This window comes from Poecilia mexicana, unplaced genomic scaffold (genome assembly GCF_051168715.1).
Source record: "Poecilia mexicana isolate PSO_F unplaced genomic scaffold, ASM5116871v1 scaffold_7, whole genome shotgun sequence".
NCBI lineage: Eukaryota > Metazoa > Chordata > Actinopteri > Cyprinodontiformes > Poeciliidae > Poecilia > Poecilia mexicana.
Window position 1 is genome coordinate 30151226 of NW_028263376.1, and position 24665 is coordinate 30175890.

General features: G+C 39.5%; 1 protein-coding gene across 1 annotated transcript in view; it reads left to right on the plus strand.

The window, feature by feature from the left end:
• Window positions 1–6537: 6537 nt before the first annotated feature.
• espn (espin) overlaps window positions 6538–24665 on the plus strand; it is a 51694-nt gene continuing 33566 nt past the window's right edge. Inside the window, exons 1-5 of the mRNA XM_088007438.1 lie at window positions 6538–7580; window positions 14530–14723; window positions 22022–22208; window positions 22346–22528; window positions 24036–24167. Of these exons, the coding sequence (XP_087863564.1) occupies window positions 7281–7580; window positions 14530–14723; window positions 22022–22208; window positions 22346–22528; window positions 24036–24167 (996 nt within the window). The 5' untranslated portion in view covers window positions 6538–7280. The remainder of the gene's footprint in view (window positions 7581–14529; window positions 14724–22021; window positions 22209–22345; window positions 22529–24035; window positions 24168–24665) is intronic.

The window sequence follows — 24665 nt, forward strand, 5'->3', positions numbered from 1 at the left end:
AACCAAATATGTCCGAAAACTTGTTCTTGGGCTTCAGACGCCTGAACAGGCGTCTATTTTATGAGTCTGTTAAATGTCTGTTTTGTTTTTAAAAATTTTTTTATGTACAGCATTAAGGAAAATTGTTTTAAATGTGCTTTATAAATTTGGATTTTAAAATAGATGGATGTAGTTGCTATTTATAGTAAAATGTCGGAAAAATAAATCTGATGATAGTGCGTCCAGTAATTTGGAGTTATTCCAGACCTATCTCATATAAATAAAGATCTATGAATTGCGTACAATGAACGTACGTATATTTAAAAACTTTTCGCCGGTAGCAGGTTATGTTTTTATGACCAAATTCTGTCACACAAGCATTCATATAGGAGAATATTTCCTTATCCAATTTACACACAAAGCGAAAAAATACAGGGTGGAGTTTATTTGGAACATTTGCGTCCAAACTAATTTCCTGACGCTTTGTCACCCATTGTACCTTTTGTCCTTGTTCCAATTTCAAAAGATGAAGCCGTCTGCAGCGCAAAGCGTCTTCCTTGAGCGTCGTTTCCATGTGTACAAGCGAATAACTTTTTTTTTTTGCGCAGTATTCGATGGCTCAGACAGGATTTGTATGGCCAACGAAGCCTCGCCAAGCCAAAAGCCAAGCTCCAAGCTTACATCTGGTCACGCACATGTATGTCTTTTTGTTTTTCTCTTCAAAGTCTACGAAGGTAAACTCACAGCGTCGCATGGGCCTCTCTACCAATAGCTGCTGTTTCCATCAGCAGCTATTGGTGTATGGAGCGCGCCTCAGAGCGCGCTCCATACACCATCAGTCACTCCTCTGATGCTGTTACGCGCAATGTGCGCGAAAACGGTGCTCCAAATCTGAAATTCTAGATTGTGCTTCTTTATGTTTTTGTTAAATTATGCCTAATATTAGGGGTAAGAGCAGTCCGGTGCGGAGAAGAACGGTTTCTTGGAGGGTTTCAACATTAAAGTACTAATTGAGGGGAAATATGAGGGACACGAGGACAGCACGAGTCAGGGTGAACAAAGGCAGCAGATGGCTTTTTCCTCTCCGCTACATTATGTTTTTTTTAAGTCACAGAGACAGAGACTGTTAAGAGCTGTCCGAGGGGAAATCAACGGGAGCATGCGTTAAAAAAAAGAAAAGCGACGTAATAAAAATAAAAATACGGGTATTTTTGAAATCTTAAACCTTTAGATGAGAACCACTAAAATGAAAGCAACATTGTTAATTTCACTTCAATGTGTAAAATTCAATTATGTAACATTAAGAGTTCTACAATTTTGTGTTATGATCGTTATCATAGCTGAAGCACAATGGATACACAGCCACCCGCCAGATTTGAAACAAACAGCAAAAGAAAAATGACACAGTTTATTTATTTTAATTTTCCAATAAAACAATAAACTTGATTATGTGTTTCTGCGTAAAGGCTCAGCCCAGCAGTGGGCGTGGCTTGCAACGGAGTCTCCGCCCACAACCAGCAGCGTCCCTGTCACTGAGTCCCAAAAACTCGTGGTGTGCGAAGGGTGCTGAATGCAACTGCGACCTGCAGGACATGGACAGCTGAGCAGCGCCGGCGCCACGTCTGGTATGTGTTTTTATATGTGTGTCGCTTTAATGCAGTATTCCATTTAATCGCGTGCAAACTTTGTGTCATCACATTGCTGTTGATTTGATTTGTCATTATTCTGCATAATTAAAACATATACACTCACTACTGTTGTGTAATACAATGTAATTTAAGTTTTGGAGAATGTCTTGTTTTTTGAATACTGATGTTGGGTTTTTTTATACTAACATCGATCATGACATGTTGAACAACACATGTAAGCTGCAACCTGCCCACTTAATTTTACATGCAAATGTTAGCACAATAATTGAATCTCTGATTCTGATTAAACAACTATTTCACTTCTTTACTTATTACAGAGACTCTTGTCTCGGGGGTTTTCAATGATTATTTGCTGTATTTCCATATTTTCCGACATTTACAAATGTACACGTTTTTTCTGATGTTAACAAATCGGCTCGGTGTTGCTTCTAATTTTAACTGTTGTCGTTGGCTTATAATAACCACTTGCCCCTGTTTCTGTCAGCCCGCTCTTAATGAGTCTGTCTGGGTGTGAGAAAGTCTGACCATAGTTATTCTCACTGCAGCTCACGGATGACCGAGTCGCTGTCTGAGAAGCATCGTTTCTGAAGGGTGAGTTCAAGGACACAAAAGAGGTCTCTGTGTTAGACATAAAAATGTCCTGAGATCTATAAAAAAGTTTGCTCAATACTGCAGATATTAACTCACTGGGATCTGCAACGAAATATCACATTTTTACTTATTAAGTTTATTACAACATGTTTGTGAACGTTTAAGAAAAGAAAACAACTGTTTAATTGATATCAAAAACTTACGGCATAGCTGTTACAATAAATTTTTATTAATTTCATTTAAAAAAAAGCAACTAAGGTCAGATGTGACTGAGTTTTGAGTGTGTATGAAAACTCATAAATTTAGTTCAATTTGGCTCCAATTGAACAAATGTCCTTATGACGCTTATAAGACAAACATCTCCAAAACATGTTAAATAATCAGAAATGTGTAACGAAAACAAACTGTTATATAAGCACAGTCCAAGGAAGGAAGGAAGGAAGGAAGGAAAGAAGGAAGGAAGGAAGGATCTTGAAATTTATGTATGAATAAAGAATATTTATCTTTTGTGTGTTTCTTTTTTTCTGCTCAATAAAACTTGTCTTGTGTGGCGTGCTTTCTTTTTTGGTGCAATACATGGGATTTATGTTGTGATGGAGTGTTTATTAGAATAAATGGACGGAAACTAAAAGCTGTTAATTTTCGCCTGCGAGAATCCAAAACAAACTTAGATGTTGTCGTAGCTCGTATCACTTTCTTCAATCGCAATATATTTACATGGACTGTACACTATGAACCCAAAACAATACACGTTGCACATAAAATCATAACAACCTATTGCTCCGACGCTGATGGACGACTGCACGCACGCGTCCCAGTTCAGCCATGCAAAAGCAATTACTGCGTGGCACGCGCCTACCAGCTGAGGTTCGGGTCAAGGCGCGAGGAGCTGATCTGCAGCAACTCGGGAGATTTACTGTCAGACTTTCAAACTATTTTACAACTAGGAGTAGCTATTTGACCGCACTTAAATAAAATTAAAATGAAATAAAATAAATTAGGCAATATATAGAAGTTAGTTTATATACTAATGAAAGGTCTCAGGTCTACTTTAAATGCTGAAATAGTAAAGATTTCACTAATTTTGTACGCAATGGCTGAATATAAGTCGGTTTTCAAAGACTTTACACCGCAATCAAAAACCACATGGGTTGTTGAAAAGACCTGATCTTGAGCTGAGAGCGTCCAGATTTGAATGTTCCCGCGCAGCAGCAGATGCGAACATACAATAGACGTGGGGCCCACGCCTGAATAAACGAGTCCAATTTGAATAACAGTCGCACGTTTGACGCGTGCGAGAAATATCCCAGCTTTCCCAGTGGCCGAGGGGGAAAAACCGTTGACAACCCCACCCCTCACCCACCCTCCACCTTTATTTTCCAGTTCAATAGGGATTTAGCTCTTGACTGGTTCAAAGTTTGTGGGAAGCTCTTTGAGGGCCGCTGGGAAAAGACTAACAACACTCGATTAAACCCTGTGTTACAGCAGCCATCAGATGCTGCAGCTGCACCGCATACAGCTTAATGCTTGAGTCAATATTATTCTGTTTTAGGAGACGGGCTTTGACTGTCAGACATACAATGTGCTGTAATGCGATACAATGCAGCAGCAACAACAACAAAATAGAATTTGTGAACTTGGTGCAGGATTCCAGTCTTTACTTTAAAATCAATTGTTTGAGAGTGAGAGAAATCATGTTTTTGGGTAAAGATACATAATAACAGAATATGATAATACTTTATTAGTTCTTAAGTGGACACATTTCCAGTACAGAGCAACAAAACAGACGGGGGTCTATAAAAACTCACAGCTACATTAAAACAAACACAGCAAAAGTAATAACAATATGAGGAAAATTGAATAAATCCCAGCATCCATATCAGCACAAAATGTATGTGCAAATAGTGTCTTATTTCTGGTTAAAAAAAATAAAAATAAAAATACAGAAACCTAATGCAAGAAACAGAAGTTGTATGAAAAGTTAGTTTTTATTTGACATGTTGGGGGCAGTTCTGTACTGACATCAGAACCAACATGTTATAATATTGCTGTTATTAAATGTTCGGATTGTGCTGATGCGGCCTATTTCATTCTCTGCTACTGGTGCCTCCTTTAAAGCCTGTTAGAGGTCCATTATTATCCACTTCCTCTGGGGAATTGTAACTACCAGACCTCTCGTGGGAATTTCCCCCCTCCCCTTCCTTCACAATTGGCGTGCGGTGTCTGTGACAGTTGGAGCTGCGCAACAGATGGGATAAGGAGGCACGCGCCAGGCACGAGCCTCTCCAAAATCCCGCCACCACCCTCCCATCCAACTCCCCTCACGACCACAGGGAAAGCAGCCGCATCCCACAGAAGCAGCTTAAAATCAGTCAGACTAAACTGACTGATATTAGATACCAGGGAGATATTGTTTTTGTTTCCCGTTGGTTCACATATTGACAACAATTTATCAATAATCAGCGAAAAGAGGCCAATAATAATATTCATATGTTTTGCAAATTGGGTCTAATTTTGCACACAGATTTCACTTTTTAATAGAAAGTCTCAACTCGTTGACGTCACGTGAGCAAACTGCCTTTAATTCTAATTAAAAGGAAATGCGTGTAAACCGATATATTTTTACAGGTTTTCAAAGAAAGTCGGAATCTCTAATCGAAAATCACTTGCATGGTTTCATAAATTAACGCAAATAGCAACAATTATTTTAGTAAAATGCTGTATAACATGTAAAAGAGATTAACTGTATAAACGCATAAAACAGTTTGTTGGTGTTTGTGTTGTTACATCAACTTCTGTCGGTTGGATTCTCATCCGCTTGTGAGCAGCAGATTTTTTCACAATTACTTTTTACAACACAGGAGCTAAAAAGTTGAGAAACACCGTGAGAGGCCACATCTACTGTCCTTTTCTAAGTTTCCTCATATACGAGGCATGTGTGAAACAGTTGATAGGAATTAATAGAAGCTAAAATGATGACTTGAGCCTCAAACACCTTTACAGGTGGAGACTACAGGTGCGTGTCAGATTATGAAGCTCTCCTGCCACCATTTGGTGAGGAAAAGCACTACAGTTATAATTACTGCAGTTACAGCACATAGCTCAAACTTGGGCACATACTAGTGTGTCCCAAGATTGGTTCATAAAAATAAATGTTTATGTGGTACATATTTTAAAGCAACATTACTATAAAAATATTACGGAATATTTATTGTGACACTTGGTTGCTGTAACTGCAAATAGATGAAATTTAAATGCCCTAAATCAATTACCGACCTCTGCAATGTATAGTTTTGCTTTGCTTACAATGACTTACAAACATTTTAATAAAGTGAAACGTATTTGAAATTAAATGTTAGGCTTCCTCTGTATCCCCTTTGGCCTTATAGTGTTAAGTATTGGCTGATAAATTAAACACTAAACCATGGTGCACATGACTGATATCTATTTATTTACTTTGAGGAAATTAGAATTCAAATGATGAGATAATTTGGCTGGTAAAGGTTAAATAATAAACGTACTTTTGTCACCTTAGGAAAAAAAATCCATGTAGAATACATCCTTTTCATCACTAGTTCATTTTGCAATGCAATAATTTTTTGTTGTTTCACAGTTACATCATTGCATTTGTAACAGTTTATTGCATCTGAACCCATCTACAGTCTGGTGGTTTTCACAGTTAAACTATTTTTGATATTCCAATATTGGGTACACAACATGTTATTTTAAATCCTGGGAAAATTGTAAGGTACTATAATTCAAATCACACTAATACTCACTAACTGAAAACAATGGGATAACACTTATATGCAAGTTAAATACTGTTAATGTACATTTTATATTTCTTAGTCCAGGTCAAATCAGTAAGATATAGTGCATATCAGTAGGAATCCTGAAGTGGCCTAAAGTAGCAAATGGAAATATCTTACAAATTATAAAGTTGTAATCTGAGAGTCTTGGGTGGAAAAATACAGAAAACTGAATTTGGTTAAACTATTTCACGTGAAAATATTACAGCAATCAAAATGAAGTGATCTACAACAGAAAGACAGCAGCATTGTTAAGTTAAAATAAATCCATGTAACTTTTTAATATTTCAGGGAGTTGATTGCTTTTAATGGATGTTTTATATATATATATATATATATATATATATATATATATATATATATATATATATATATATATATATATATATATATATATATATATATATATATATATATATATATATATATATAGCCTTCTTCAAACTAATTCCACACAAAGCCACCAGATGGACATCTTCTATGTGGAAACCACATGTGTTTAACATTTTAATGTACAATTTACGCTGGTGGAGCTTTTTACACTGGATGCTTTGAACAGTCTTAAATTAGCGTTTAGCTGTAGACACACATCCCATTGGTTAATCATTTCCTCCGTTGAACCGCCCGGGAATCCCTGAACTTCCAGCATCATGTCCGTACTGCTCCTTTAATTTGTGAGCCGATTTTCAGCGAGCAGCAACTTGTTACAGGCTCAGCGGTCCTCCCTCTGCTGGATTATTTATCAGGCGCACCGTCCCATGTCGCCATCTGCTCGAAGGAGAAAAAAAAAACCCTAAAAGACAACAGGACTCTTCGAGCCACATGATAGGAGACATTAACTCGGTAGAAAAAGTAAACACACAAAATAAAAATAGTTTATAGGACTCAGAAGATCTTGTGCAACAGGTGTTCAGGAGAATCCTGCTTGTCAGAGCTAAAGCGGATAACTCATTCAGCAAAGCAGAGGTTAGTTCAAACAGCGTAGGATGCAGTGAGTTTTTAATCCAGTATGTAAAGAAGATGACATGTTTATTTCTGGGGCGTTTTCCGCTGTTTATCGTCGCTTTATAGAGACCCATGGAGCAATAACCGAGCTTGTCCACAGAATTAACCCGGTGACTGACATGTTCAGAGGCTTTATGGATGCAGCGCTGCTAACCCTGTCCGCCCGGTGAACTGAGTCAGGGAGGGGGAGGGGGTCATAGCAGGCAACCGAGGGACGGAGCCGCCTAACCCGCAGCCGGCTGCAGCCATGGTGGTGGAGGGCGACAGGACGCTGGTGGCAGCCAGGCAGGGAGACGTGCAGACGCTCAAAACGCTCTTAGCCGCGAAGGTTCTCAGCAGCGACGTGAAGGATGTTCTGGGGGCTTCGCCGGTCCACCACGCAGCCCGGGCCGGGAAGCTGACCTGCCTGCGTTTTCTGGTGGAGGAGGCAGGGCTGCAGGGTAACTGCCTGGCAAACAACGGGGCCAGTCCGGCCCACGATGCGGCAGCCACGGGCAACCTGGCCTGCTTACAGTGGCTGCTGACCCAGGGGGGTTGTCGGCCGGAGGTGAGTAACCTGAACCAGACACCTCAGTTCTGTTTATTCTGACCTGGCGTTAACTCTATGGAAGATTATTATTACTATAGTCACAAAAAGATTATACTATGTTCATATAACATGTCAAAATAGTAGCTAATCTAGCCAGAGGTACGTTGCTCTAGTTTCGTTGTTGTTGTTTTCAAACTTTTTGGAATTAGCAAACAACAGTCGTGGCCTCTATAACTAAGATGTCTGCTGTTCTTTGCATGACTGGTTGAAGAATGTGGTTTAAAATGTTACTCTGAAGATAACATTTCCACGGTTTTGTAAGTTGAAAAAAGTTAACTGAATAGCCAGATTAGACGTCAGATTCCAAGTGGGAATGTCAGAAGTCTCTAACAAAAACTGAACTCATAATCTAATATGTTGACCCTCCATCTAAGACTTGGTGATTGCAGCAGCAACAGTGTATGCCATTAAAACTTTTACACACTGTTTAATCTGCTAAAGCAAACATGTAACCAAGATTTGAAAGTGCAGCTATGCAGAAACACACTATTGTCAGCTTGAATTGCTATTAGTTATTAACCTGGGCACAAAGCACATATGTTAACAAACCCCTTTGACTTTCTAACTTTCTAACCTGAACTAGAAGTCACTTAAATTGGTTTAATCCCACATCCAAATTCCAGTTTCAATAGCAAATAGACCACAGCATAAATATCAACCAGCAATTGCTCCTGGTTCACTTTGCAGTTCATACTGGGAGTCCACTTCAGTTCATACTGGGAATTCAGAGAATTTTTTTTCCCACTGCACTGATTTTGAGATGTGTCCAATCAAGCATTATAATCAAGCTAATAATTAGCGATTCGTCTTTATGGCTGTTGGAGCTTATTGTCGATACATCACAACAAATGTATCTTACAGAATAATTGATGCCATAGTGGTTACCAGTAAAGGCAGTTCAAGTACCACTAGTGATCCTTGAACCATAGTTTGACAACCATGGTGCAAGGACATTGGTTTCCAAGTGTCAGAGTGCTTAGTGTTGGTTTGTAGCTTACATGAGATTTTCTGTTTATTGCTACAAAAACTACTTATGACATGCAAGCCACAACATTCTTAAACTATGTAATTTATCTGAGAGATCTTCTGAACAATCAGCAGTTTGTTGAATATAAAAGATTACCGGTACTTCATCAATACTTTTATTGTTTTGCTTCTTGCAAAAAGTAAATAATCACTGATGAATTATGCAGTAACTGGTGGAGTACGATCATCTTACAAGATGTTTACTTTGCCACACTGACTTTCGAAGGTCACACAGACAGTCTAAGACACTGGGTTTCCTTTCAATGGGCAGATGGTCATAATGTTATGTCATAATATGTGACTATAGAAGTCTATGTGGGTACTTTTGTCATTAGCAGGAAAACTAGTTATGCAGCCCTGAACTGTTTTAGATACCAGCCTACTGTGACTTTTAAAATTTTCTTGAGTTTGTTGCTTAAATTGTTTTATTGTGATCAACTTGCCAAACATCAAATGATAGTAAATGTTCTCCAGCACTGTTGCGATTTTGGTCAAGCACACAGAAGAGCGGCTACCACAAATGAAAGAAAAAAGACATTAGAAGAAGAATAAGTTGACGCAGTCAAATGAAATAAAATCAGATTTTAGTGTTTAATGAGAAAATGAGCATCTTGTATTTCAAGGGCGTAGGTTCGGTCTAAGTTTTGGTGGGGACCTTGACACCCCCCCCCCACATTGGCTTAATAACCCCTCCCCCCAACCATAACCATATCATACATCTTGTGTATACAACCAGATACAGTCATACTCAGCAGATCAGTTCAAGAACACTTTACTTTTTCCTTTACAAAATTCAGCAAACGTTACAAGTAAGATCAAAAGAAATCCTCTGGATATTCCCTGGTCACTGGCACTCACACTGACTGCCTCCTATAGAGCAAACAAAGCGTAACCTGGTTTGTATTCACACTAGCTTAACTTAATTTAAGACTAACACTTCAAATGCCATATTTACTGAGATAATTTCACAGTATATTTCATATCTGAGAACTAACACCTCACCTGGAGCCCTGAAGCTCCAGCCACCTCTCCATCGTTCTGCTCTGCTGTCTGAGCATCCTATGTGAAAAAATATTACATAATTAACAGACCTATTCTACCTCACATTCAGTGCTGACCTTACTAAACACCGGACTTTACAACAAATGCGTTGCGTGATAGATATCTAACTTATGGGTCCACTCACTGTACTTACAGCCGACGTAGCGAAATAACTTCTAATGTCTGTCCTTTTCTTTTTTGGTGGCGACATGGTCTCGAGACTCAGAAGGAGACGCGTGTGCCCAGCTAGCCGCCGCCTTTTGCAGCTAATCAAAGAACGTCCGACGATTCAACTGACTCCCCCTCCCCCCACCCCCCCGACAGCACCGTTCCGACACGGTCTCGGAGGCTCATAATTAATGTCAAACTAAGAAGCTTCCGTTCCGCGCACCGCCTGTTGCTGCTAATCAAAGATCGTAGATCCACGTTCTTTGAGCCAATATGGCAAAAATTGGTCGGGACTTTTTCATATCCCGTGAATATTGGTCGGGACATGTCCCTACCGTCCCTACCCAAACCTACGCCCATGTTGTATTTACAGCTAAAGTCTTCTAGGGTTTGTCTCTACAAGCTCGGTATTCTGTTCTATTCTCTGCAGATCCTTTCGAGCTCGGTTAGGCTGATCGGGCAGTGTTGGTAAACAGCCATTTTTAGGTTTGTCTAGAGATGTTCGGCTGGATTTAAATCTGGGCTTTGGCTGGGACACTCGGGGACATTCGCAGACTGCTCCTTTAGCCACCGATTTGTTGTCCCTTACAGTTGGATTTGGGTCATAGTTGTGTTAGAAGATGATTGCTCACCTTACTCTGAGTTTGAGATCACTGAGCACGCTTTCTTGACGAATCCTTGCTGTGTTTGCTGATGTCGTCTGTCTCTCTGTACAGACTGCTTCCATAGTTCCTGCAGCAGAAAAAAACACCCAGCAGCACAACGCTGCCACCAACATACTTCACAGCTGGTGTTGCAGCTAAGGTCATATATCTTACAGTGGTAGCTGTTGTTTCTTAGTAGGCTTTGTTTTTTTACACACATTTAAAGTACTCTATGTCAATCTTTGTTTCCATTGATATTCATAATTTATTTCCTTTATACCGTCCATTTATCTCGCTATTTCCATTTAGAACAAAGACAATCCACCAGAACTCTAGACAAAGAACACTGTTTGCCTCTCCTCGTTTGTAACACCTGAACAGAAGTATACTTGACCTATAAGAGCACCACATCTGCATCTACCATAATCTGCACACAAAATGAAATACCACCAACTAGTGGTGATAATGATGGCTCCTATAGTCGAGACGGTGTTATCCTGGTTAGTGCAGAGCAGTGCAGTCCAAACTTTTTTAAATTTCTGAGTAATGGAGACGACCACGGTGCTTTTCAAAGCATTTAGTGCTACACAATCCTCTTGATTTTTTGCCCAAAGGGATTATGCAGGTAGGTCTGGTTTGGTAGATCTGCAGGCAGTTACTTCAACTTCACTGATTGGTCTCTGTTCTGATGTGCGTGGTGAGCTGTTGGAAGTTAGACGGCTGTGATCTTTTTCAAATCATTCATTCAACCAGCTCTGTTTGAAAGCTAGGTTTAGATCAGTTGTAGTACAAGTCTGTTTTATAACTACATGTGAAATAAGGTTAGGGTTTCAATACTTTCAAGTGGCGCAGACTACTAGAATCACGTTAAAATATGACCATCTTTTTTTGATTGAAACTTACCAGTCAGATGTTACCATGGTGATGAGATATGCAAAGTTTGATTTGCATTCTTAATACCCCTTGTACGGCACTGACAGTGTATAATGAGGGTCACAAAAACAGAATGTTAGCTCAGTTGGTGAACTATGGAAGGGTGCTTGGAGCTGCAGTGGTTAAACCCTCACATGATGAATTAAACCCCATGCTGACTCAGATACAGCATGTGTTTCCAGTACATGCAAATTAATCCCAGTCAATAAAGAGCTCCAGCTTGGGTTTCCAATGAGTCTTAATAAATATTGTGACGCCAAAAATATAAGCAAATTCTGCACTGCTTTGTGTTGTTCTGAAATAAATAAGAGATCCCAAGTAACGTAGAAATAGCTAAAAGTTAAGAGTCAACACTGTGTACTGAAAACACTGATATTATCTAGACAATAAGACTAATCATGTGTTCTTTCTAAGCACTCTAGTTCTTGTAGGAAACATCGCATTGAAAATTTGTCTGAAAAATTAGAAATGACTTGGAAATATGCAGGTAAATTTGGAACTGGGTATCGTACTTTCTTGTGAGTTTATTGCAATTGCCCCTTTTTGTTCATTGTTACTCATATCTTTTTCATAAAGATATATTTTCTGACATCTTTTATGTATCACTGTCTAATAGGGCTGAAACGATTCCTCGAATGATTCGAGTACCTCGATTACTAAAATTCCTCGAGGAAAATTTACCTGCCTCGAAGCTTCGTTAATTTATGTTTTATTAGTTAGCGCACCGTGTTCCGGCCGGGACTTCATTTGCGTTGCGCGGAGCTCTCACTTCCGCCTCTGAGTTGTTGACAAAAGCTAAGTCTCAGCGGCATAAAGTCCAATCTTCAAGTTTGGCCCGTGGGGATTTTATGGATTGATGATAATGCCCGACTTTTTATCGTTTTTGGGGAACCAATAAGCATCCTTAAAATGACTGGGGAATGCCTGGAGTACGGCAGCATTTCTCCTCCGGGGCTGCTGGTTGAAAGCGAACAGCGGGAAGAGCGCTGAGGTGAGCAGATAGCCTGAACAGGGCGGGCGGCTGAGTAGCTGATGCTTACCGTGTAAATGTAGCTTTACCGACGAACCGCACAATAAATTTCATATCCCGGTCTGAAGAAACGGGTGGCGGAGCGCATCGTACATGGCTGGTAGATGAGTTTCTGAGTGTGACCAGTGAAGGTGTCGTAAATATCCCGTATTGCTTCCCCCCGTGTTCGTCCCCCGGTCTAACGGTTCGTCAGTCCGCTGGTCTATTTCCTCCCCTCCACCCCATCTTACGTTCGTTCATTCGCCCTCTCTTCCCACTCCAGGCGGCATTTCCCGTATTTTCAAACCCAAAGCGTGACAGGTTAGGTGGCAAGGTGAGTTTAATTAATCTATTAAACTCACTGAAGATGAATACATAAATTAAAAGCTGGATCGTAGACATTTTTATAAGCATATTTGTGAGCCTGCCTCTTTGTTATTAAATTCAATATAATTTCAGATTTTTCTATAACTTTTCTTCTGGTTAACTTAGAAAGTGAGCTATTATTGTTACAGGTTAGTTTTCTAAACTACAAAAAAGCAACTGTTAGGGATGCTCAAATATGAAAAATTGGACTGATATTGATATCTGATAGTAACACCGGTATTATGCCAGATTTACCAATATTTCATTTTATATTTTTTTTATCCGATTACTCGATTAATCGTAAGAATAATCGATAGATTACTCGATTACTAAAATATTCGTTTACAACAGCCCTACTGTCTAATACTATTCTTTATTAATGGCCTACTCCTTAGCAATCTCCATTCACTATAAGCTCTTACTATATTTTGGCTCTGGTTTTCCTTTTTGATGTATTTATTTTCCCACTGCCCTTTACTGGGTTTGGATGCTTTGATTCTGCAGGATTTGAACATCATCCTGCAGCCAGTGGAGCTCTGATCCTGATGTCACTCTGAATACCGTGAAGGAGGCTTCCTGGCCATCACTTTGTGACTTTAAGCCGAGGCCTTTTGTCTACTTTTGTCATGCAGTGGGACATTAATCCAGCAAATCCTCTGAATGGCTCACAATGAAATACGCTTTTTAGCGTGGCCTAGTCAAACTCTGTGATGTTCGATTGTAACATTAAACAGGCCATTCATGTTTATAAATCCTCAAATATGGCTGAACTCCTCAGTGATGTAAAATATTAATTGCTTGTAATTTAAAGTGCTTGAAGTGTTGCTACCAAGGTTGACTGATTGTTCTGGGACTAAAGCTTTTTCACTTTGGAGCCAGTTGGTTTGGATTGCTGTTTTTACTTAATAAGTAACATCATGATTATGGAACTGCATTTTGTGTTGAATCATGTTATTGATGACTGGTATTTAGATGTATTTGATGACGAGAAACATTTAAACGTGACAAAAAAATATAATCAGATTGGATCTGTAAAAAGAACAAATACTTTCTGAAAACCACTCATTTTGATGGGCAACCAGAAGCTTAGAGTTAATTTCCAAAGACCCAAAGTTGCTTCAGTATTTAGGGCGGTATTTACAAAGAGAACTCTGAAGATATGAAGGACATGCAGATCCATTTCAACTTGGAGAAAAAGACAGTTAAAATGCCATTTATACAATACACTGTGGAAGGAATTCACAAATGAGTCAAAAAATAATAGCGATATAGAATTAAGTACCAGGTTTAAATCGGATGTGGGATATTCAACGTGTCGCATCACATAAAACACAACAGAGTATGTGAATCAGCTCTGCTGGAGTGAAAAGGTTCAAAAGAGCCTCTGTTTACTGCCATGTTGTAGTAAAATTGTGCCAAGCAATGTAGAAATGCAGGGACTGACCCATCCAAGACCAGGAAGAATTTTAATTGGACCAGTACAGAGCCTGAACAATTTCTGCAAAGCAATTCAGATATCAGTTTTTTTTTATTTTTATATCTTGTTTCTCTTAATTACACAGGCAGCTGGTTTCAGTCTATCTAGCAGATGTGTCCCGATCACCTTGACGTTACGGGCTTCCACAAACAGATTATGTTCTGAATAAAAAAAATAATTAAAAAAAAGAAGACTGTGTGAGTGCGTGTCTTTTTCAGTTTCTCCATCTGGTTGGATTTGCAGGACAAGGACAGCTCTGGAGCCACGGTTCTCCACCTTGCGTGTCGCTTCAGTCACCACGAGATCACCGAATGGCTGCTGAAGAGCGGCGAGGTGGACCCCGGGGCCTCCACCGACACAGGAGCCCTACCTGTTCATTATGCAGCTGCCAAGGGAGATCTGGCTTCTCTCCGACTGTTACTGGGACACACCCCAAAGTAAGACTTGTCTCTTCACAGCGTTTAAAATGCTCCCTTTTGAAGTTGCCCGTTTCCTCTTATCTGTAGCGACTTAATCTGGGCAATGTGAGGGATTTCAGAGATATTTTTAGCAGGAGGTTACAAATGACTTTGTTTACAGGACTAAGCGGCCAGTACCAGTGTGTGTACAACATACAGCAGCCCTCCAAAGTATTACACACTTTTTACCTAAACGTGCTTTCTGAATAAAATGTGATACTTAGCTATACACAAAAAGAAACAGATGAATTGATAAAGGATTATTTTCCATGTTCATGAAGGTAAACAGTTAATAGCAGGAGATGAAAAGCTATTAATTGACAGCAGTATTATCTCAGTGATGCTCTTAATTCAGGAAGACAAATTCCAGACCAGATGCAGCATCTATGGAAAGAAACGGAGAGAAAACCAAAAGTTAACAGTTGAAACAACAGCAAATAATGCAAATTGGAGAGTAGCAGCAGAAGAAAGTGAGAAAAAGTGGTCATTGTGCCCCAGTAGCATTCTGAGCTTCTGGCAGCATAACTATAGAGGCAGCTCAGGATAGCCTGAGCTACTGTAACTGTAAACGTGACCAAAAAGGAAAGTTTCAAGCCTGCTATTAAAAGTAGAGCTCACTGGCCAAGTTGGCTAACATTGGTTAATAATGTATATTTTATGTTTTACATAAAAAGCCTGACATGAAATGTTTGTTGTGTAGGTTTGTCTATTTGGCTGGCTTATTGGGGCACAAACGGTGCCCAACGGTGACGTTTCACTTGGCCGTTGCTTCGGTGTCTTTCGCTTTGTTCAGCATCTGACCAGATCTAGCGCTTGAAACATGAGCTGCACTGATCAGGGTTTTCCTGGGAAATACCAATTTCCTGTTTTCTTTAAGTCCTCGCACGCTGACGCCAACTTTGACCGACTGCGCTTTTCTTCGCTTTTCTTCTTGAGGAAGAAACACAAACCGAGGTGTTTTAACTCAGTTTGTGAGTTTGTCATATATTCATCCCGCCATTTTCCAACACGCTTATTAATCAGAACAAGAAACAATCACAGGAAAGCTTGCCAGGTGATTGGTGCATTCCCACTATAAGCTGCAATGGAACATGCAGCGTGTTCATTTTCAAATATTTATTGAAATCCAGAATATTTGATGTACAAAATTTACTCAAGGATTTTACCTGGCATTTAAAAACAGCTGCAGTTGTAATGCCCTTTTTTTCTTTTTTTTTTTACAGCTTTAGAAGAATAATCACATTTATTGTATTTCTTATTCCATATATTTAACACAATGTGACAAAGCATGACCTCTTAGTACAGCTATAATGCACTGATGCCCTCAGAGGGAAAAGGCAGGTCATGCCGCATTTTGTACCTCCAATATTGTGTGGATGCACCCCAGACGGGTACATACCTGCTGAAAATTTAATGCTCCTCAGAGACACTGCAGCTCCCTGATAGCTTGGCCCCATTCAGTCCTCCGCTCCGCCCCTCCCGCCGCTGCTGTTTACCGTCGTCTCCACGGCGACACACAGAAGCACCAAATGGCGATAAGATAATGAGAGAAACAAATCCATTTGTATGGAGGAGCCACTTTCTGCTCTCCAGCCCTGAATGCACAGTGGAGATGAAGTTTAATGTTCAGGCTTCAATGTGATGTGCAAACGCGCATCACTGAGTTTTAAACAGTTATTTCTGTTTTATTTCTACCTGGAAAATCACAAAGATTACATGGACTGTCTTGGTTGCATCATTGCGTTTGTTAACAAGCAGCCTAATTACGGTGTAACATAATGAGAGGGTGACTGCAGGGCATTAAAAGTACATACAGTCAAGGTAAACAACAACACCTTTATGGTGTTTTCTGTTTTCAGCATTGCATTTCGACTTATGCCTCACTTTTAATCATAACAGGATATCTTAATGATGATAAAAATGCCAACAAAGACATCATTCTGCAGTTCTGACAAGGAATTTCTAGAAAGTGTTTGGACTACTGTAATTACTGTAGTTATACACGGTCCTGAAAAACTATTTGCTCCCCACTGATTTATACAGTGCTGGCTTGTTTGTCACATCTTCATGTTTCAAAGCAATTGTATCACCATGGAAGAATTGTGGTCAACTCTTGTTAGCAAAGTTACTTTAATTCAGCCACTGCTTATGCCAAGGTATCTCAGTCAGATTTATGTCCAAATTACGACAAACCCTTTGTTTTTTTTTCTTCTTATTTTCTGTCATTCAGATGTGTAACTATTGGTGTTTCTTTGGTTCATTATCTGCTGCATAACATAAAGTATGATTAGGTTTCAGTTCACCAAACACAACAAAGGATCCTAACACACAACTGCCTCTATGTTTGGCTGTCGTTATGATATTCTGATTCTGAAACGATGTGTTGGTACAGCAGAAGTATTGTTCCACCATCGTCTCTCAACATAACATTTTCCCTAAAGTCTTGGGAATAATCCAGATGCTTTTTTGGGAAATGTGGAGTAATGGATCTTTGTGGTCAACTTTGGTTTTCACTTTGGATATCTCCAGTGGATACAGTTGTTTCCCTGGCTCTTCTTTTTGCTATGATGCTAGTGGCTCTTATTGATAGTAACTACACAGGAAACAGGCTGAGAAACAAGGAGGAATATGAGTTTAAAAATTAAAAACCAACTAAAAGCTAAGATGTTTCTCATCTGTTCTTGAACGTCTTCAGATCAGGGCAGTATGTTATGCTTTTTGAGCCATTCTGGTCTAATCCACAGCATCAGACAGGTTGTATTTCAGTGATTTCCTGATTCTACGGCTCTGTCACAAATCGGTCAATCATCATGTTTCCTCTTAAGGCTCCTGGAAAGTTACTATAAACTAATGAATAATTAATTCATCTACTACGTGCCTAACTTTAAATCAGATCATTTTCCTCTCACATATTAAGATGGATACAATTGTTATTTGTTAGAATTAGTGGGAAAAAAAGAAACATTACATGCTCAGGTTTGCAATTTGTCCTGTAAAAGGAGTACAGGACTTGATTTCAGTTGGTTTGTTTTGTTTTGCTAAATTGTAGATTAGAATTTGGTCCCAAAATCTGACATCATTATGTCCCCAAAAATGGTTATGTTTCAATTAAATGTTCCACAAATATTAACTTGCAGTGGAGACCAAAGCTTGATCCCACATCCGTAAACACAAAAAACTCTTAGTGTGAAATAAATGCAGTCCTTTTTTTATCACATATTTTTTCATTTTGTCGTGTTGCAGGATGGGTCATTGCATTTGTGTTTCTAGATAGTTTTGCGAGCTGCATCTAAATGAGCATTTTATCTGCCAGTCTCTCCCAGTGAGCCAAAACAAAAAGCTCAATGTGCCTGACCAGATAGCCTCATTACACAAAAAGTGGATGAATGAATGAAAGAGAGAGAGGGGGAAAGAGAGATAGTGGGAAGCTGCAGACATCTTATGTAATCAATTAGTGCAGATTAAGATCTTTGGCCTGGAGACCGTTCCAGCATGAAGTTTAAAAGGACATCACTCTGTGCTGAGATAATCCAGAAAGTTAGCCATCTAAAGCTCCATCAGAAGTGAGAGAACATATTGTCTGATGGCTCCTTTTCTCCATATTTTTCTCGAAATAGAAACTTAGTAAATTCTAGTTCTGCATAGAGTTGACTTTTAGATTAACAAATTTAACGCCTTCAACATGAAAGTAGAGGATTTTAATCCCTTTCATAAAAAGTAGTGAAAACAGAGTCCGGAAAAATATGAAAGAATAAAATAAGTGTATGAAAAAAAATATTTTCAGAGTTTAGTCTCTTTCCCATTGTCAAAAAGTTGTGTCTTTCCCTCTCTATGTTGCTTTTTTCTGTTTCCCCCATATCTTCTAATGCTACGCCTTCCTTCGTTGAATACTTTGTTGATTTTGTTTATTTCTTCTGTGTGTCTATCTTTCCCTTTTCTTTCTTCCTTATTTTTCTTTCCTTCCTTTTTTCTTCCATTTCCATCTAAAAACTTTAGTCTGTAAAAACCTGTAGTTTTTACCTATTGAATGTAAAACTTTGTAAAGGTTTCAGGTCAGGGAGAGATACAGACTTAATGATAACCTCTTATTCAATATACGGTTAAAATTAAAACTGATGAGAATGTGTTTGTATTAGAATACATTTTCAAGATGCCATTATTGAGGCGTTAACTATATATTAGTGTCGTAATGACTTCGCTGGTAAGATGTTAGCTCACAGAGAGAAATGAGTAAATAAGGCAGTATTTGATTAAACCAATAGCTTAGCTGCACCTCCTGTGCTCTATAATCCTCCTAATAAGTTCCTGGTGCAAGTTGGATAAAAGCCCCTTTCAAACATCCTTCACAACAGGTTTAAAATGAAAAGATGCAACATAACATGACATTACAGCTACATAGAGACTATGTTTAGATAAAATATTACAACATCCATCTCCAGTTAATTAATATGTGCACAAGATATGTATTTTGTTGATGTTTGGCATCATTCTGGATTATTTAATGTTTCTGAATCTAATCTAAAAAATATTTTTTGCGAAAAAAAAAAAGTGTTGGTACCGTGCCTCTTGCTTGTGCAACAAAACTTTAATTGTGTAAATCTCTATTTACTGACACCTGACTTGAAGAAAGTTCATGCTTTAGAAAACCTTGGCCTTTAGAAACTTTAATAAACTTTCAAAACTGTGCAGTAAAACACTTTAAACACTTTTTAAATAGCCAATGAAACAGACACGCGTGAGATGTACACGTTGCAAAAGAGACATCCATTTCTCCATCAAAACTTTTCATCATTCAATAGGGCGTAAACACTGAGCTTGTCAAAAGCCTTCATTAGCCAGGAGGGCCATTTGTAGGACATCAATTACATTACTGTAATGAAGACAACCTTAGTCTTTGTTACTGCAGAAAGGAAAGGTACAGTGGTCAGACTATTACCAGGGCGAAATGCTCACTGGAGCTGAAATGGAAATATATCATATGTCTCCGACTCCAGTGTGAGAAGTTTTTCTGTACAGTCCCTGCTGAGGTGGTGCGCCTTGTGTCAGAGAATAATCTAACCTCTTTCCTAACCCTTTGAAATCTACACTCCTTCTCCAGAAGCACCTTTTCTCTTCCTAAGCCTCCCCACTTTGAGGAGTTTGGTCCCGGTTGCTTTAGTACGTGACCTTTAGCACAGTGAAGTTTTGTGAATAGGATTAATTAAAGAAATACACTTTTCTCCTTCTAAGAAAAACATGTGAGCGAAACCCACTTTAGTTACATCAATGAAAGATTTATTAACATGCTCACTTCCTGATGACAGAAACACAGACGACTTCCTTTTCTTGTGTTGAAATATTTATTATCTAATTGTTCCTACCTGGAACTTTTCACTTAATCATTCAAAGAGGCCCTCAACGTTTGTTTTCTACTAAGATACAGTGCATGTTTATCTTTTGTAGCTCAGAATAAGCCTAACTGATATTAAAACTACTCGTTTGGCATGATTTAACTGCAGCCTCTGCAAAGGTGAGACGTAGCCCTTTAGCTTTCTTATGTAGCGGCTCAGTTCCACTTGCAACTCTCAGTTAGGCACATTGCGAGTCAAGCAAAGCTAGCGGGTTGGTAATCCTCTTAAGTGACTCATTGCTCATTTGTCAGAGTCCAAATAAAGTACGACCTTATGGGATTTAGTCGGGAAGCACTCGTTTCCTCCGTGACATCCCGCTGCGACAGAGAGTATCTGGGACAAGAAGGGACACTAGGGCTGGATAGTTTAGCTTTGAGAGCCGGGCTAAGGACCTGTGGGGGAAAAAATAAAAAAAACAGGGAATGAGATTCAGTCGGGCTTGCCTGCTTGTCTACTTTTAGCAACAGATGAATGTGTTTTGCACCTACAGTCAGACCGTGCGTACTCGTCTAAAGCTGAGGCTAAAAATAGGGATTGCATGTTGAAAAGCCTTTTTCCAGCAAGGGCTCGTATCTGGAATAGACAGAATCATTGGAACAACGAGAAAACACACTTTTCAAATATCCACCTCGGTGTTGCCTGATGAAATGAAATGCGATTCAAGATTATTGTCTTAAGTACGGATAAATCAGTGTTACTACTCAACAATTGAATCCTGACAAGCATATAAACCACTGACTTAAGGATTTGATGCAATGAAACCTAATTGGCCTGAACCATCCCCACTGTGAAACCTGGTGGTGGCAGGATCATGCTGCTGGGAAACTGGTTAGAGATTATTAGAGGATGGATGGAGCTATTGCTGCGCTCCAGTTATTTGGGAAGTCAAAACTCGGAGCTGAGTTTGATGTCAGACCTGAGATAATTTTAGATTCTTGTAAATAAACATGTTTCCACCACATTTTACTTCTGACAGGGAAGGTTGAATTTCCCAGTTCCAAGTACAACTGGAACGTGGCGTAAACACAGGAAAGTCATGGTAGAAAACCTGTTAACAGGCAGCTGTCTTGATCCAACTCATTGGCCGTTAAAGATAATAATCCAAACAAATAATTTACTGAATTACGTTGCTGACATTTTGCGGCGTGTCTTCCGTTGTGTCAGCAGGTCAGCAGATGGATTGAGTGGATGCCAAAAGGAACCAGGGCCTCACTCTAATTTAGGGTCCCTATGTTTCCGACTGACCTGTGTATCTGTGGATGTTAGTGAGTATAACTTGGTGAATGTGGCTGCCATGTAAAGTGCTTTGAGTGGTCAGTGTGACTAGAAAACTGTAATATATATTCAGTCCATTACACTGCTAAAGGCTTGAGACTGGTGTGGCGATTCAATGACTTTTGTTGACCTAAAACATGAACAACGCATGTTCATGTTAACAGCTGAAATGGTGGGTCTAGGTGGTTCTGTAAATATATCAAACATAATATCAAATCAATCATTTCTTTGTGAAAAACGTTGAAAAACTTTGCATCCTCTCGATAGATTTCACTATAATGTGCTTCTTTGTTTTGGTTGATCACATAAAATCTTAGTAAGTACGATGCGCCACAGCTGCACTACATGTTAGAACCAGAATATTGACAAAAGACATAAAACACTGGTTATATTTAAGATGGCATTTTTTTTTTTAGCTGTTTAGACATTTACCATTGGGTGGGGGGAAAAGCACAATCTTGTTTAAAATAACTATGAAGTATTAAAGCTTCCCTGTTTAACACCTTTTTAATGACTTATTGTTAGAACACTAATTTCAGGTCAAATGTAGCAGCAGTTCTCAGGTTTGCTGTCCACGACTTTTCATTGCTTGTGGGTTTTATTTACTCGCAGTGTCGTCAACTCCCAAACTAAGAATGGTGCCACGCCGCTCTACCTGGCCTGCCAGGAGGGTCATCTGGAGGTCGTCCAATACCTGGTCAAGAACTGTGGGGCAGATCCGAGCATCAGAGCCAACGACGGGATGACGCCTCTGCACGCTGCTGCTCAGATGGGCCACAGCACCGTCATCGTCTGGCTGGTGTGTTGACATGCACGTCAGATCCTTTCAAATTTATTTGTTTCTTTCTATTTGTTAACGACATCTTCTCATTTACACTAAGAGCAGTGAAATCAATGAACACCAGTGAAGTCTGTTCTTGTCTTCTCACCCTGCAGATGAGTTTCACAGACATCAGCCTGGCGGACAGGGACGGCGACGGGGCCACGGCCATGCACTTCGCAGCCAGCCGTGGCCACGCAAAGGTGCTCAGCTGGCTGCTGCTGCATGGAGGGGAGATAGTCACCGACAACTGGGGAGGAACCCCTCTCCACGACGCAGCTGAGAACGGGGAGCTGGAGGTGGGAGTGATCAGAAGTTCTCTCTTGAAAAGTTAATTTTTTTCTCTTTTGTAAATAAAAGAAAAGAATAATCTGAGTATTTAAGTAGAGGATGTTTTCATTCTCTGTGCTCATCCATCCATCCTGGGTTTTACAGCCCGTCTGTTTTGAATAACTGGCGTCTAGCGTACGGTTTCCCCCCCTCTCCCCAGTGACCTGCTGTTTTGACTAAGTTTTTTTATGGTCAGGCTCATAGAAAACGCTGCGTTGAAATTTTGCTCTTACGAAAGTATTCATACCCCATAAATATTTTGCCATAAACTTCCACGGATGTCGCATGCTTTTTGTGAGATAGACCAGCACAAAGATTCTTTCTGCTTGGCGAATGTTCATCATTGTGAAGGATGTAAAGTAGTTCTCTTCAAGGTGGTTTATTAACCAGCTCCTCATCAAGTATAGTTAAAGAACATCATGAGCTGTTATACCGGAGAACCAAACGATATCATGTGTGAAAATCTGAGGCAGTTCTGCGCATGTGCGCCGATCACGACTGAAGTACGGTGTGCACTTTGGGACAACAGGTACAAACCGTCTTGTCTACACTGAAGGAAAGTGAAAAGGATACAGAAATGACTTTCAATCCATTTAAGGTACACAACAAGAATGTGGAAGAAGGTGATGAAAGTCAGTACAGTGAAGCTTTAGCCTCCCTCAGGACAATCAGAGCTACATTAGATCATAGCATCAGAACAGCGAAGTCGAGACCTAAATAAATTAGGATTTTGTCTGAAAACCTAATCTCCTATTTGATGTATGTTTTGCATTGAAGAATGAGCCAGTCTTTGAGTCTTTAGAGGCATAAAGCTGGTTGAGAGAAATTCCCAAAACACTGGAGGACAGGACAGAATGGACATGACACTGTTTAACCACTAATGTGGATATCACACTTTTGGGATTTTTACTTGAAATTTTGCTTAAATAATGTATCATTTTCCTCCAGTTGACATTTATAGCTACTTTGCTTTGGTTTAATCACATAAAATATATAAAAAAATTGTGGCTGCAACATGACAAAATGTGGAAAAGGTTCAACAGCCAGTCGTGTCATAATCCATAAATAGGACAGCAATGTTATAATTAAACGTTGTTTTAGCTTATCAAAAATAGGTAATCAAAAACAATCATATTCAGTCATTGTGAGCCAATTAGAAATAATTTTTGTAATAAGTCTTTATTCAGGGCTGATTTATTTTCATTGATTTCCTAGACGTATGTATCACGAATGTTAGAAGCAGAATAGCGTTCACGTATCAATGTATTTTTTTCACAGTGCAGTTCTGGCAGACTGCAGCATCTCTCAGCACTGTGGGCCACATTTAAACCTTCTAGATATTCATTCAGTACTTTAAACTGTTCCCACTGTTTGTGCAAAACCAATTAACCTGAGAGGTAATTACATTGATGAGTTTGTCATCAGTAATCCAGACTGACTGAAGTTATGTTCCTCCTCTAACTCTCTGCTCCGCAGTGCTGTCAGATACTGGTGGTAAACGGCGTGGACCTGGGCATTCGGGACCAGGACGGCTTCACGGCCGCGGACCTGGCCGAATACAACGGCCACTCCCAGTGTGCCAAGTATCTGCGCACAGTGGAAAACATGGTAAGATCTGTGGCTGACAAGTCCCACTGCCACGAGTCCTGACCTCTGACCTCTGATCCGCTGGCGAACCGAGCCAAGCTGTGAGGTAATCTCTCTGTCAAGGAAGAGAGGTTTGTGATAAAATTCCTCTGGTTTTCAAGCCTGAACACATTTTATTTTTTTAAATAATTAAATATTCTTTGTGAAACAAACCTGCCGCCACTCTCAGAAATGATAGCAAGCATAAGTACATGATAACGCGCCTATGCTGCATCGAAACAATAAGCTTATGCAACACTGTTTCAAGGAGCTGGACGATTTTTATTTTAACAAACTATAAACACAAAAAGTAATGTAAACTGTCATTGTAAGAAATTTACATCCATTATAATGGGGACAGTTTTGGCCTATTTATTTGATTTATGTTTATTTCTTTTCCCAAGTAAATAGCTATGCAACATAAATTTGTTGTAAATTTTCTCTTATCCACAAAGGGTTATCACATTTCCATAGAGTTGA